General features: G+C 44.8%; 1 protein-coding gene across 1 annotated transcript in view; it reads right to left on the bottom strand.

Annotated features, from left to right (window-relative positions):
* DNAH9 (dynein axonemal heavy chain 9) overlaps window positions 1-15841 on the bottom strand; it is a 975671-nt gene that overhangs the window by 151788 nt on the left and 808042 nt on the right. Inside the window, exon 66 of the mRNA XM_069200368.1 lies at window positions 6674-6844. Coding sequence (XP_069056469.1) covers window positions 6674-6844 — 171 coding nt within the window. The remainder of the gene's footprint in view (window positions 1-6673; window positions 6845-15841) is intronic.

A 15841-nucleotide genomic window follows, 5' to 3' on the forward strand; every position in this document is an offset into this window, starting at 1 on the left:
CTGTCAATGACTCTGTTACCCAGGCAGCTACTCAGGCCAGGGGAAGGAAGAACCCACCTATAGGCTACGTAAATGTTATACCTCAGGGAAACTAGGGAGGGTGACCTGAATAATATATTATCATCTCAAACCGGAAAAGCTAACCCAAATGGGAATTTGGATGGCTCATGTGCTGGTACAGTGTTAGAGGGGTTAAGCATAGGTCTTCTTAAGGGGAGCCAAGTGCGTATGAACTTTCCCCCAGATTGCTGCCTTTATGTCGTAGTACTAACAAATGTGCCACCTTTGGTGCCTTCCGCTGAGGAATCCATCATCCAACTCACTTAAATGCCTACCGATCATACCTTTTGGGGCATCTATATCGGGATAAAGGGAATTTCCAAGTTTTCAGCAAGCGAAGAATAGCTTTTGTAGGTGAATGCTTGGAGTAGGACCTTGTAGCCCCCATTTCTTTCTACATGAGGAACTGGGGTTGAGTACTCTGGAAAATAGTATTAAGATTGGACCACTACTCCTCTGGATTGTGGTACGGGTGAACACACATACTAAATTTAATAGGGAGGTTATCTCCAATTGTTTAGCATGTGATCCGGGGCATAAAATCCCATGGTTAAGTTATATCAGGAACACTGTTATAAGGCTGGGCAGACCAGGCCAGTTTTTATCCCCACACTGGTTTAATAAAAGGGAGGCTGGTCTGGTTAAGAAATAATTTTTTAGATTCATATTTGATGCTAGAGAGGCGAGGGAAGTACTCAAACCATCACTGAGTGCTTACATCATGTCCAAGACATGCCAGGGTTTTGAACCTTATCTCTCACAGGTCAACAATGTATGCAAAAGGACCCCTCATCACCAGGTTGTAGCTAGGCTCTATCAGATGCAACCTCTGCTTCCCTTTGGGACGGTTTGATACTAAATGTATCCTCGTGCCCTTGTGATGATACTTGCCCTAAGAAACTGATGCACTTTATCCTTTTTTGTAAGTACTATGAGCCTATTAGACGTAGATATTTACAGTAAATGTTAAAAGCTAAGGATATTCGGCATTGTAGGCCCACATTTTATTATCTTTGAAAGTTATCTGACCCTGGCGTGTGTTCCTCTATGAGGGCTTTTCTTAAAAAAATGCATCAAGTTGGCATAACTATGAACTTTTAAATGTTTTTATGTGCATGCCTTAATATTCTATCAATGTTTTACTTTGTAAAATGTTTTCAATGTTTTGTATGATGACTGCTCTTTTATGATTATTTATTAATTATCGAATAAAGATGATCTATAACTTTTAAATAATTATCAAACAGACATGTTTAAATATGTGATTTATCAGTGTATAAGCAACTATTATAATACTTACTGCACTAGATTTACTTTTATGACTTCTTATGTCGAATAAAGATATTGATTGATTGAACTTTGTATCTTTGGTTCAATTGCCAAACATCTCAGAAAGTAAATGTATTTACAGCATTTTGGCAGCACCAAACATATTTAAAGCTGAGAAATAAACCAAATAGAATTCCTACATCGATTTAGCAAATAGAAGAAAAATGTATTGAACAAAATGATGATAAACTATTACAGGGATTAGGAGTTATGATGTTTTTTAAAGAAAAAGTCAAAACCATCTTTAAAAAAAAAAATGGTGAAGTGAAAAGTCAATTTTAGTTTATACGGTGCAGGTCATCAGGTCCAAGGTACCTTTTCAGGCTGATCATGATGCAACAAAGGTTGAGTAAACTTTAGAGGTTTGTCCTGGTCAGAAATTTTGCGGCATGGCTTCTGTTGCTTTTTCAGAAACTAAAACCCTCATCTGGGTAAGACAGGATGCTGCAGGTGACATAGGTTTCACAAAATGATGTATGCTGATTCTGAAGTCCCACTGAAGCCTAATCTGAAGTCCCACAGAAGCCTTGAACATGGTGCAATAAGATCAGAGTGGGATGAATTTAAATATTGTTGGAACTTAGTCACATTAGTGAACGTTAACATTTTTAAGTGCAAAGTTGAGAGCAGGACTCCACAAGGTCAAGGTTTTGGCAGTCCTGCTGGAGCCTTGAAGTTCACTACAAAAAGCTCAGAGTGGAAAGAACCAGCTAGTCTAGCTTTGTCAGGGACTCTAGGCACCTTGTCCTTGTGTTTTGGGTGTTGAAAAAATGCCTACCTTCATGAAAAGTTGAATAAAACTATGTGATATGTTTTAATGCCACAAACTAAGTACCCAGGGCAGAAATTTCAGACAGTGGCTGAAGAACTGAGTATGGGCCGCCTAGGAATTTAATTAGGATTAGCTGGATCTCACAACAAATGCTTTGTTGGTTTACTCTCTAACACGCTCTGGTTAACTAAATGCTAAACAGAGAATGTGCCTAGAATTAAACAGAAAGAATACTTCTGTGACCAGTTTACTCATTAATATTTGCCTGCATTCTAGAGACACCATTGGAAATAGTTGTCTTCTAGTCTGCTAAAAGCCTGCTTCCAGCATGTTGCTCCAGGAAAGGTAGTTTCATTCTTCTGCTGATCCACAAGACTAAAGGGGGATAAAGTATTGACAAAGAATTGGATCCCCCCATATATAATATGTCTCCTCAATGTGAAGGGTGCACAATGTTATTGTACAAAAGATGATGTTGCTTGTTAGCATGAAGTTCAGTAGAGCAGTTGAGGTTGGATGTTTCTTGTTGCTGTGGAATCTTACCTCAATTTCCTTCCATTGCTGGGATAGGAGTGGAGACTGAGGAGCCAGTTTTGAAGATCTGAGGATTTTCCTCAAGTAAGCAACAGTGCAAGAACTTACAATTAAACTCTGAACTGTGTGAAAAATTTCAAGTTAGGGACTATTGGCTACTTGCAAACTCTTATTAAAAAAGTTTAATCCAGTAGCATCATCTTCCAAAATGTTCCACTTGGTATACTGATGCACAACTCAAGGATACAATTGGAGAATGCTATCATTGCATTTGATCTCGGAGTTCCTTTATCAGATACAGCCTTCAGGTTTGCACAGTTTTCCTCCAGAACCAAAAGTATAAACTTTAGCTGGGCAAGCCAGTAAGTTATAATCACATTTCCTCACAAGTGAACCACAGAATTAGACCTTAGGCTAAACCTTTGTCAACCACTTGAACATTTGTCATTTCTTCTGATTTTATTTATTTCACTTATGATGACCCTGAAAGATTTTTTCTGCGCTTTCCTGTGAGGCATCCCTGTTTTGTTTATAACTATTAATGATTATATCCAAGTTTCTTGATTTTTGCGACAACGTTCTGAATACATTTGCCGTAGGCAATAGCTTTGTTTGGGTCTTTTAATTTACTTTTGAACTGTAATTTATTTGGCTAGTAGTTGCACATATAATCACATGAATTTTCAATCTAAAAGGCCAACATGCTTGAGACAACCGCCCAAAGGAAGACCAGAGATCTCTTACAGAAACCAATTTTTTTTCCTTTGTTGAGGACTCAGTCGCAGTTCATATTAAAACTGTGACCTTTCTCTTCCGCAGTCTTACACTTCTGTTCCCTACAGTGTCCTCTTGACATTGCTTAGGTCTTAGTCAAGAATGGCTATTTCATATTTGAAAGGAAAATGGTTATTGGTTGTGGGGCTGAAACCCTTCTCAAGCACCAATCACAATCCTGGTCAGGGTGAAGTCACAAGCAAACCGCAAATTAACTTGTGCTCAACTGTGTGGTAGCTTGGCATAGAGCAGTCACGCTTAACTTAGAGGCAATGTGTAAAGTATTTGTACAACACTTCAAACAGTAATACAGAGAAAACACCGCACACGAAAGATTCCACACCAATTTGGAAAAATAGAGCAAATTCAATGTATAAATCAAGACCAAAATGACAAGAATCCACTCAGTAGACCCAGCAGCATGTAAGTTTGAAGATTTCAGTGAAAACGGTGCAAAAAAACAAAAAGTGCCAACTGTGGACATCTGGTCGCAGTAAACTGGGAAAAAGTCACAAGTTCAGGCTGACTGTGATGGGGCACAGGCCGGCTACAGCAACCCAGTTAAGTGTGCTGAACAAGAGTACCTTAAATCCTTGTTATGAAGTATTGCATGGTCACGAATCAAGGATGCATGGGCAGGTGATTCAAAGTCCAGGTCAGAGATGCGTTGCACAGAATCAGCTCCAGGGAGCTGCAAGACTACGATGTGAAGTCCTGCATTGTTGTTGTGGAGGCCGTCGATAAGGGGCCTGCAATGTGAAGTCCTGTGTCGACAATGTGTTGCTCACTGGCTGGTTCCAAAAAAAGCTGCAGGGCTTGCGATGCAGAGTCCTGCGTCATCATCAAAGTTGCCATCAACGAGGGCCTGCAGCAGGGATGCATTGCTCAGTAGAGGTTTGGATGATGCTGCCATGGCGATGCAAAGTCCTTGTGATGGGAAGGTCCATTCAGCAGAGGTGATGCATTGGTTTCTGCTTGGGGTTGTATCACGCAGCAGAGGAGATACATCCGTTCTGCTGGGTCCATAGATGGGCTGGCGGAACACCTTCGGACCCACTTTCAAGGGGCCAAGTCTTGGGTGGCACCACTTGGCAGGGTAGCATTCACAGTTGAAGAGTCCAGCAGCTGTTTATAAGAGACTAGCCCTTCGAGTCACTTTGGTGTTCCTGGGTACAGGTTGCGGGTCCAGTCCTTCTCACCCAGGCAAGAGGGCAGCAGGTTTTCACAGCTGGGCAGCAGTACTTCAAGGCAGCAGTCCAGCAGAGTAGCAGCATTCCTCCTGGCAGAGGCTACCGCATGTCCAAAGGTGTACTGAAGAGTTGAGGTCTGAAATCCAATATTTATACCTGGTGCCCACTTTGAAGGAGAGGAGGCTTCTAGAGGTTTCCACCTCCTTGCGTTGTCAGGCAAACAAATTCTTCCCTGTCCTGGGACTATCTTCTCTGCGGTCACAAAAGACTAATGTCAACCCTTTGTGAGAGTGCACAGGCAGACTGTAAGTGTGGTAGGTGATGTGTCCTCACTCTCGTTAACTCTGAGTGGCCTATTCTGCCAACACCTATTTTCCCTTTGCCTCACTGTCTTGGAGCAATAGACAAAGATCAACTGCTAGCTACATCTAGGCATGTGACCCAGGATACAGGAAGGCAACAACAAACGGTGGGGACAGAAAAGTGCCAAATTTCTAAAAGTGGCATTTTCAAAATTGTGACTTAAAATCTGATTCTACCATTAAAGAGGGACTTTCATTACAATTCTTTATACACAAAACTCAACCTGTCTACCTGCTCCCAGTTGAAAGTTACAGCTTATTAAATGTAATAAGGTAATTCCAATGTTATCCTATGGGAGAGGCAGGCCTTGCAATAGTGAAAAACACATTTAGGCTTTTTTTCACTACCATGACATGCAAAACTTAAAAGTATATGTCCTACTTTTTGAATACACTGCACCCTGCCCTCTGGGCTGTTCAGGGCCAACCCTAGGGGTGAAATGTGCCTTAAAAAAGGTTTGGTCCTGGCAAGAGGTTTATTTTCCCAGGCCAAAATGGTAGTTTAAAACTGCACACACAAGCTGCAATGGCTGGCCTGAGACATCCTTAAGAGGCCACACAAGTGGATAACATAATGAGTGCTACAGGCCCAATAGTAGCATTTAATTTACAGGCCATGGGTACCTGTATTACAACTTTAATGGTGGCTTACAAGTAAATGAAATATTCCAATTGGGTGTAAACCAATTCTACCATGTTTAAATGAGACAGCAAAAAGCAGTTTAGCAGTAGTAAAGCGCACACAGTTCTAAAGGCCAAGCCAAACGGGTTAAGAAAACAGAAGGTTGAAGGCAAAAGGTTTAAGGATGACTCTGTAGAAAGAGCCAAGTCCAACAATATTTAATAAATTAGGAGTTTTGTTGAAAGAGTTTTTAAGTGTCAGTAGGCCCATCTTTCAGGGAAGCACTTCAACATATTTCATCAACGGATTTCCACTGAACAATCAAGCACTATAAGTGTTCTTTGCAAGTCAAACAATGTGTAACCAACACTCAGCTTTGAAGGCAGCAAATAGTATTAGGTCACAAGGGGTTTTACCAAACCATTTCCACATTACTACTTAATGTCAAATAAACAGTGTTTCGTTCTGCTGATTGTAAAAACTCTTAATATTTTAATTTTCCTTTTTCAATGTCTATCTTCCATCATATAGACGCTCAGTGTTTGGCAAATCCAGTGCTATTTGTGTAAACGTTTTTAAACAGTGCTTATAAACTACTCTAAAACAAGGACCACTAGGTTTTCAAGCACCCGGTGCACCCCCTAATACCAATGAAAACAGCAGTTAATGCAAATAGGATGGTCACCTTGATGCATTCCAATATGTGTGCACGGTCACAGAAAAGTTCCCAGGGCTCTCCCATTATTCTAGTTAATACCTGGTGCTAGACAGAAATTCATGGTAGGGTTTTGAAAAGGAATGACAAGTCATGCGGGGATAGGACCATTCAACTTGATTTTACAGAGTGCTGCTCGTCCATTTCTTATACCGGTTTTTGATTTTGCCTGCCTGGCATGATCTACCCCAATTGGCGTTGAAGTTGCTGCCAAAAAGCTTCACCATCTTTTGAGCTAATTTGAATTATTTATTTTTGGTACAAAATGAAGAGGAAGCAAGTATTAACGTTAATAGTTTTGCTAAATTGATTTACCTTTTCTTCTCTTGTAGCTCCACCTCCTTCCCCCATGCTACTGTCGCGCGGCTGCATCTCCAGAACTGTGCGGAAGAGCTTCTCAGAGGTCTGTGTTAGGAATCCAATTTCAGCATTTGGGTGAAGTCCATACAGATATGGAGACTCGGCAGGCAGCACATCATCGAGATACTGCAAGCACAGAGCAGATGTAAATTGACTTCATAAACAATGAATCACAAACGTTCTCACTAACCCCACCAATCACTGCCACTATTAGGCAATGCCAATAGAGGGCTGGGTTTACGAGCAAGCTAAGGCAATGGCTCCTTAACTTCAAGAATTTGCATCACAATCCGATTACACTGATAAAATGTGACAAACATAATATTATTACATAAACGCAGAGCATGATTGGGATTTTTTGTAACCATTACCACATTTGATTAACAACATACCTGCCTGGCTTGAACGCGCTCAGTTTCCTAGCATGAATTAAACAGTCCCAATTATTCTCAATGCGGTATTTCTGAATTGATGAGTGCGGTATAACATTCAGAGTATTTATCATTATAAATGGGCCTGGCTTACAGTATGGGCCAGAGACGGATAAGGAGATCAGTTAATGTCGTCAATAATTGAATTTGCAGACCGCAGCTTTCTCTGATGCGATGGGCCTGAGCAGTGGGCAGAATACCAAGCAGCCGTCCTGCACATCGCCTTTACATTTCTTTCCTTTTTCTTTCCACACTACTGCTCATAGCAGTTGAATATAATCGAATCCCCCCGCAGCACAATGACCTTTGGAGTCATGCATTTGGGCCACAACTCTCAAACACCAAGATGATGGCGATCAGTCAGCCTTGCACAGAGGAACAGGCAGGTTAAAGGCAGTCACATCAAGACACAGGGAGAGCTAATTATAACAGGACATCCAAAGTATACAGAAATGGATCATTCTAAAAGGACATATAAAATTCAGAGCTTTTAAAATTGAGTCCTATGTCCTCAGGTTTGAATCCTAAGGGTACGTTCACCCACTGTCACATATGCTGAAAAATACTTGTCTTATGTCATTTATTTAAACACTGCAAGAGTATTTGTATATTTTCTTTATTGCGGTCGTTTTATGAACCTGGACTGAGGGACAGCAAATTGTTTTACAGCGCCCAGGTACTGCCTGAAGGAATGGTATAGCTCGCATGCACGAACATTTGTAAAGCAGGTGGTCAACACGTATATCAGGCAAGTGGATCGCATGGGCACAGCAGGAGACCTTGGAGCAGGGGGACAAGGTTGAGGGCATAAGATGATGGAGAAAAGTTGCGTGGCCTACACTACAGGCCCTTTTAGTGGCTTGCCTGGCAAAGGGTTATATGTGAGAACCACGAGTGCTTGAACCACCCTTGCCTGAACAACGAGGTCGGAACAATGACCTCATTGTTACCACTAATGCCTTTGCCACGAATGCCTTAACAATGATTTTTCGTTGTAAAGGCATTCCTGGTAAAGGCATTAGTGAACGGAATGGATGGTTCAAGCATGCCTGACTCCCCACCCCTAAAAATTACTGTGACCCCACAACCACCCCAACCCCCCACCCCCAAAACTACCGCAACCCCAACCCCCCCACCCCACCCCACCCCTAAAACCTAAACACTGACCACCCGCCCCTAAACCTTAATCACCCGAGCCCCCACCCCACCCCCAAAAACTAAAAATACCCCGACACCCCGCCCCTAAAACCTAAAGCACCCTAAACCCCCACCCCACCCCTAAAACCTAAACCCTGACCCCCCTCCCCTGCCCCTAAACCTTAATCACCCAGAGCCCCCCACCCCACCACCCAAAAAAACAGCCCCAGTCCCAGCCCAACTTACCTCCTCCTTCATCGCGTCGACTCCCTTCTTCTGTGCCTTAACCACACATGTACGTGGTTCAGCACATGCGTGGTTAAGGCCCTGAACAAGGAAGTCGTGGAAAACGAAAGCGTTGTTTTGCTTTTGTTTTTCACGACTTCGTTGTTCAGGACTCGTTGTTCGGGATGCTTCCCCTGGCAAAGCAGGATGTTCATCAAGCAGCAATGCACACTGAATTTGAGATGTAGACGTGCCTATAATGGGCCAGTGTCTCAGACCAAAATGGAGAGAGAAGCTGCAACACAGGTATCCTGTAAAAGGCAGCTATAAAGCACGTTTGTCCTAGTGGTGTTAATAAGTGAGAATGTTAACACCTACAGTGAAGCAGCCCTGTATATGCAGTGTATCAGTCATCAACCATCTAGGATCCGTTCTCAGAGCCTTTAATGCAGTCTGGCCCATTTAGGGATTTTAAGATTCAGATAATTCATAGTCTGCCCCATGATCGATAGTCCCAAGTCATTAGAGGCAGACCTTGCATGAAAAGGAGAACCATTTTCTCCTTTTGATTGATTAAAGACGATAGAGAGTAGGAGGTTGACCTACAGTCTGATTGTGTAAGTGAACAATGACTTTTTTTCTTGTCCTTTCTGTGCATTTTTTTCCACATCTGCAGCCTTGAAAGGGTGGCATATTCCTGTGGGCTGAGATCAAGGGAGAGGTTGTTTCTCTTTAAGACAGTCTGGCCCTCATTCTGACCTTGGCGGTCTTTTCGCGAGACCGCCGAGTTACCGCCGCGGTGAAGACCGCCGACCGCGGCGGTATGCCGCTGTGCGCATTCTGACCGCTGGGAGCGTTCCGCCGGAAAACCGCCAGCAGCCACACTGGCGGTCAGCGGGAAAGTGGAGACTGGTCAACCTCCACCGCCACGCCAGCAGAACACCGCCCACAGAATTACGACCCACATTTCTGTGTGGCGGTCTTCTGTTGGCGGTCTTCTGTTGGCGGTCACCTCCCCATGGCTCCTGTCACCTCCCGGAGGACCAACGCACAAGGTAAGTTGATCGTCCGTGAGGGGAGGGGGTGGGGGGGTGTTGTGTGATGTGTGCGTGCATGGGGGTGTGCGTGTGAGTGTGTAGAGGGGGTGTGTGAGTGCGTGCATGCGGGCGGGGAGTGCTGCTGTGCCTATGGGCAATGTGTGTAGTTCGGCGGGTGCGCATGTCGGCATGTATGTGTGCGGGTATGTGTCCCCGTTGTGTATGTGTGTGTGTAGGGGGTGTGTATATGTGCATGTTGGGGGTGTGTGCATGTCGGGGTGCGTGTATGTGCATGTCGGGGTGGGGTGGGGAGGGGGTTCGTACCACCTCTGGGGGGTGGCAGGGGGGTGGAGGGTGTGGGGGGAGGACTCGGGGGGGCAGTGGGGGTGGGGGAGACCCCTATCAGTGCCAGGGAAGGAATTCCCTGGCCCCGATAGTGCCTACCGCCATGGTTCGCATGGCGGGTCCCGAACGCCAGAAACCGCGGCGGTAAGCAGGGTCATGATACCGTTGGCGGTCTTGGGTCGACCGCCGGACCGGAGTGCGCAGACTCCAGCCCCTCGGTCATGACCGCCGTGGCTGTCGGAGTGGGGAAGTGGCGGTAGGTCGCGGCGGTGACCGCCGCGGTCAGAATGCCATTTTTAATACCGCCGGTCTGTTCGCGGTCCGACCGCCGTCTCTCCGCCGACCGCCAAGGTCAGAATGAGGGCCTCTGTTTTTTAGGAAGTCTTTTTATCTTAGTAGGAACCGTATAACATATGAAGGACATGACAATTGGCTATTAGGGAGAAAAAAAAAACAATTTTTATAACAACAATGATTGGCTTTCCTGTCCTTTGGGCTTCATATGTAGCACAATCCTACTAAAAGTAGCAAGGAAGCCAAACAAATAAAATAGAATGCATACGTAGTATTTCAGAATTAGTACATGAACAACTAAAACACACACTTATGGTCACATGATTATGTAAACCAATAAGCAAATACATAACAAATACAATAGATAAAACTAAATCACATTAAATCTGATTGCCACTCTGTAGCTCCAGGTAGAATTTTCAATGATAGGAATCCCTTGGACATTAGCTCCCTAACAACTTTCTACCTGTTTGACAAATCACCACAAAACTTTCCACAAAAACCTTTAGCATTTTCCACATTTTGAGATGCTTATTTTTTTGGTGAGTCATAAGGAAGTGCAAAGATAAAAGAGGGTCCCAAAATGCGTTTTGCCACAAATGCATTTTGCATAGACTATCGCATTTGATGTAGCATGAAAACAGCTGAATGGATTTACATGAAATTCAGCAGGATTATATATGATGGTGCAGAGATTATGCTTTTTGGGTACTGCAGTTAACTAGGGTAAGTATTTTTTTAAGTTATAAGGCATTTAAACTTAGTGGCATCTATCACTGCTGTACGTTCACAAAAATATATAAATACATTTCCCTACCTATTACCACTTTAAAAAAGTGATAATAGATAGAGACCTACTACTTGCCTATGTGTAGGAGGCTGGACTGGCTTGTAGTGAGTACCTAGGGGTACTTGCACCTTGCACCAGGCCCAGTTATCCCTTATTAGTGTATAGGGTGTCTAGCAGCATAGGCTGATAGATAATGGTAGCTTAGCAGAGCAGCTTAGGCTGAACTAGGAGACGAGTGAAGCTCCTACAGTACCACTTAGTGTCATATGCACAATATCATAAGAAAACACAATACACAGTTATACTAAAAATAAAGGTACTTTATTTTTATGACAATATGCCAAAGTATCTCAGAGTGTACCCTCAGTGAGAGGATAGGAAATATACACAAGATATATATACACAATACCAAAATATGCAGTAATAGTATTAGAAAACAGTGCAAACAATGTATAGTTACAATAGGATGCAATGGAGACACATAGGGATAGGGGCAACACAAACCATATACTCCAAAAGTGGAATGCGAACCACGAATGGACCCCAAACCTATGTGACCTTGTAGAGGGTCGCTGGGACTATTAGAAAATAGTAAGGGTTAGAAAAATAGCCCACCCCAAGACCCTGAAAAGTGAGTGCAAAGTTCACTAAAGTTCCCCAAAGGACATAGAAGTCGTGATAGGGGAATTCTGCAGGAAAGACACAAACCAGCAATGCAACAACGATGGATTTCCAGTCGAGGGTACCTGTGGAACAAGGGGACCAAGTCCAAAAGTCACAAGCAAGTCGGAGATGGGCAGATGCCCCGGAAATGCCAGCTGTGGGTGCAAAGAAGCTTCTACTGGACAGAAGAAGCTGAGGTTTCTGCAGGAACGCAAAGGGCTAGAGACTTCTTCTTTGGAGGACGGATCCCTCTCGCCTTGGAGAGTCGTGCCGAAGTGTTTTCCCTCCGAAAGACTGCCAACAAGCCTTGCTAGCTGCAAATCGTGCAGTAAGTGTTTTTGGATGCTGCTGTGGCCCAGGAAGGTCCAGAATGTCGCAAATTGCGTCAGGAGAGAGAGGGGACGTCAAGCAAGACAAGGAGCCCTCTCAGCAGCAGGTAGCTCCCGGAGAAGTGCCAGAAACAGGCACTACGAGGATGCGTGAAACAGTGCTCACCCGAAGTCGCACAAAGGAGTCCCAGGTCGCCGGAGAACAACTTAGGAGGTCGTGCAATGCAGGTTAGAGTGCCGTGGACCCAGGCTGGACTGTGCACAAAGGATTTCCGCCGGAAGTGCACGGAGGCCGGAGTAGCTGCAAAAGTTGCGGTTTCCAACAATGCAGTCTGGCGTGGGGAGGCAAGGACTTACCTCCACCAAACTTGGACTGAAGAGTCACTGGACTGTGGTAGTCACTTGGACAGAGTTGCTGGATTCAAGGGACCTCGCTTGTCGTGCTGAGAGGAGACCCAAGGTACCGGTGATGCAGTTCTTTGGTGCCTGCGGTTGCAGGGGGACGATTCCGTCGACCCACGGGAGATTTCTTCGGAGCTTCTAGTGCAGAGAGGAGGCAGACTACCCCCACAGCATGCACCACCAGGAAAACAGTCGAGCAGGCGGCAGGATCAGCGTTACAGAGTTGCAGTAGTCGTCTTTGCTACTATGTTGCAGTTTTGCAGGCTTCCAGCGCGGTCAGCAGTCGATTCCTTGGCAGAAGGTGAAGAGAGAGATGCAGAGGAACTCGGATGAGCTCTTGCATTCGTTATCTAAGGAATCCCAAGAGACAGAGACCCTAAATAGCCAGAAAAGAGGGTTTGGCTACTTAGGAGAGAGGATAGGCTAGCAACACCTGAAGGAGCCTATCACAAGGAGTCTCTGACGTCACCTGGTGGCACTGGCCACTCAGAGCAGTCCAGTGTGCCAGCAGCACCTCTGTTTCCAAGATGGCAGAGGTCTGGAGCACACTGGAGGAGCTCTGGGCACCTCCCAGGGGAGGTACAGGTCAGGGGAGTGGTCACTCCCCTTTCCTTTGTCCAGTTTCGCGCCAGAGCAGGGCTAAGGGGTCCCTGAACCGGTGTAGACTGGCTTATGCAGAAATGGGCACCAAATGTGCCCATAAAAGCATTTCCAGAGGCTGGGGGAGGCTACTCCTCCCCTGCCTTCACACCATTTTCCAAAGGGAGAGGGTGTAACACCCTCTCTCAGAGGAAGTCCTTTGTTCTGCCATCCTGGGCCAGGCCTGGCTGGACCCCAGGAGGGCAGATGCCTGTCTGAGGGGTTGGCAGCAGCAGCAGCTGCAGTGAAACCCCGGGAAAGGCAGTTTGGCAGTACTAGGGTCTGTGCTACAGACCACTGGGATCATGGGATTGTACCAACTATGCCAGGATGGTATAGAGGGGGCAATTCCATGATCATAGACATATTACATGGCCATATTCGGAGTTACCATTGTGAAGCTACATATAGGTAGTGACCTATATGTAGTGCACGCGTGTAATGGTGTCCCCGCACTCACAAAGTCCGGGGAATTGGCCCTGAACAATGTGGGGGCACCTTGGCTAGTGCCAGGGTGCCATCACACTAAGTAACTTAGCACCCAACCTTTACCAGGTAAAGGTTAGACATATAGGTGACTTATAAGTTACTTAAGTGCAGTGTAAAATGGCTGTGAAATAACGTGGACGTTATTTCACTCAGGCTGCAGTGGCAGGCCTGTGTAAGAATTGTCAGAGCTCCCTATGGGTGGCAAAAGAAATGCTGCAGCCCATAGGGATCTCCTGGAACCCCAATACCCTGGGTACCTCAGTACCATATACTAGGGAATTATAAGGGTGTTCCAGTAAGCCAATGTAAATTGGTAAAATTTGTCACTAGCCTGTTAGTGACAATTTGAAAGAAATGAGAGAGCATAACCACTGAGGTTCTGATTAGCAGAGCCTCAGTGAGACAGTTAGTCACTACACAGGTAACACATTCAGGCACACTTATGAGCACTGGGGCCCTGGGTGACAGGGTCCCAGTGACACATACAACTAAAACAACATATATACAGTGAAAAATGGGGGTAACATGCCAGGCAAGATGGTACTTTCCTACACTATGCCTAAGACATTAACACTGAACGTTTAGTAAAAACAATATGACTGCTGTTTCATTCTCCAAAAAAAGCCATTACCCAATTATATATTATCATCACCATGTACCACAATACACTGCCAAGTTATCAAGGTATGAATGGCTCAAAATGTAACTGAGGCCTAGCTGTATTACTGGATTGCAGTACCCTTGCATCACTCATGGTGTCGCATGAGCAATAAAATGCTTAAGTCAGATTTACAAAGGAACGCAAGGCCACCATGTGTGGCCCTGTATTGATTGATAAATCTGGAGACACGCAAGGCAGCATGCAGTTAGCTGTTTAGCGCTACTCTGAACACCATAATCTACATTGCATGTAACTTAATCATAGATCTGTATGCCACACCACTGTAGCAGATCCACTACATGCTATTCTACTCTACACCACTCCACTCTATGCCTTTCCACTGTACATGACTGCTCTCTATGCTACACCACGGCATTACACTCTACGCAATGCCACTGTATGCCACTCCAGTTTACATCACTCCACAGAACACTACTCCACTATACATTATTCAGCTGTCTTCCTACTGTATGCCACTCCACTCTACTCTATTCCACTGTATGACACTTCACTCTACAACACTTCACTGTACACTATTCCACTGTATGCCACTCCATTGTATGCTACTTCACTCTATGCCACTCCAGTGTATGGCACTCCACTCCACACCATTTCATTTTACACTATCTGATTGAACCCATCCAGATGTATGCCACTCCACTGTATGCTATTACACTCTACCCCACACCACTGTATGCCACTCTAGTCTATACTAACTACTCAATTATACATCACTCCACTCTACATTATTACACTGTGTGCAACTCCACTCTGTCCCTCTTCAGTGTACGCTACTCCACTGTATGTCGCTTCGCTATACACTACTCCAATACATGCTACTCCACTTTAACCAATTCCACTGTATGCCACTCCCCTGTAAGCCATTCGACTGTATGGTCTTCCACTCTACGCCACTCCACTCTACTCTACACTATTCCATTGAATGCCGCTCCATTGTATGCCACTCCATTGTACGCTATTACACTACCCCTTTTCAGTGTACGCCAATGTAATCTATACCAGTTCACCGTACACCACTGCACTGTATGCTACTCCACAATACGCTATTCCAGTCTATGCCACTCTACTGTACACCACTCCACTATATGCTACCTGACTGTATGCCACTCCACAATACACTACTCCACTCTATGCCACTGCAGTGTACATCACTCCATTCTATGCCACTCCATTCTATTCAGGTCTATTGGATGCCACTCCACTATACACCATTCCACTCTATGCCACTTCACTGTATGCTACTTCACTCTACCCTACTCCACTGTACACTAATCCAGTCTACACAACTCCACTGTATGCCACTCCACTCTACCCTATTCTACACTATCTATGCTTTTCCACTCTAAGTTATTCTACTTACATCACTCCTTTGCACTTCATTACACAGCATTTCACTGTATGCCACTCCATTCTACACTATTACACTGTACGCAACTTCAATCTTTGCCCCTCTACTGTATGGTGGTCCACTTTACCCCATTCTACTCTGTCCCACCCCACAATACACCATTCCAGTTTAAACCACTTCACTGTATGCCACTCCACTGTATGCTACTACACTATACACTTTTACACTTTACGCCACTCCACTATTCACCACTCCAGTGTACACTACTACACTCTACGCTATTCCAGTTTATGCCACTCCACTGCATGCTAC

Source organism: Pleurodeles waltl, chromosome 7 (genome assembly GCF_031143425.1).
Source record: "Pleurodeles waltl isolate 20211129_DDA chromosome 7, aPleWal1.hap1.20221129, whole genome shotgun sequence".
NCBI classification, from domain to species: domain Eukaryota; kingdom Metazoa; phylum Chordata; class Amphibia; order Caudata; family Salamandridae; genus Pleurodeles; species Pleurodeles waltl.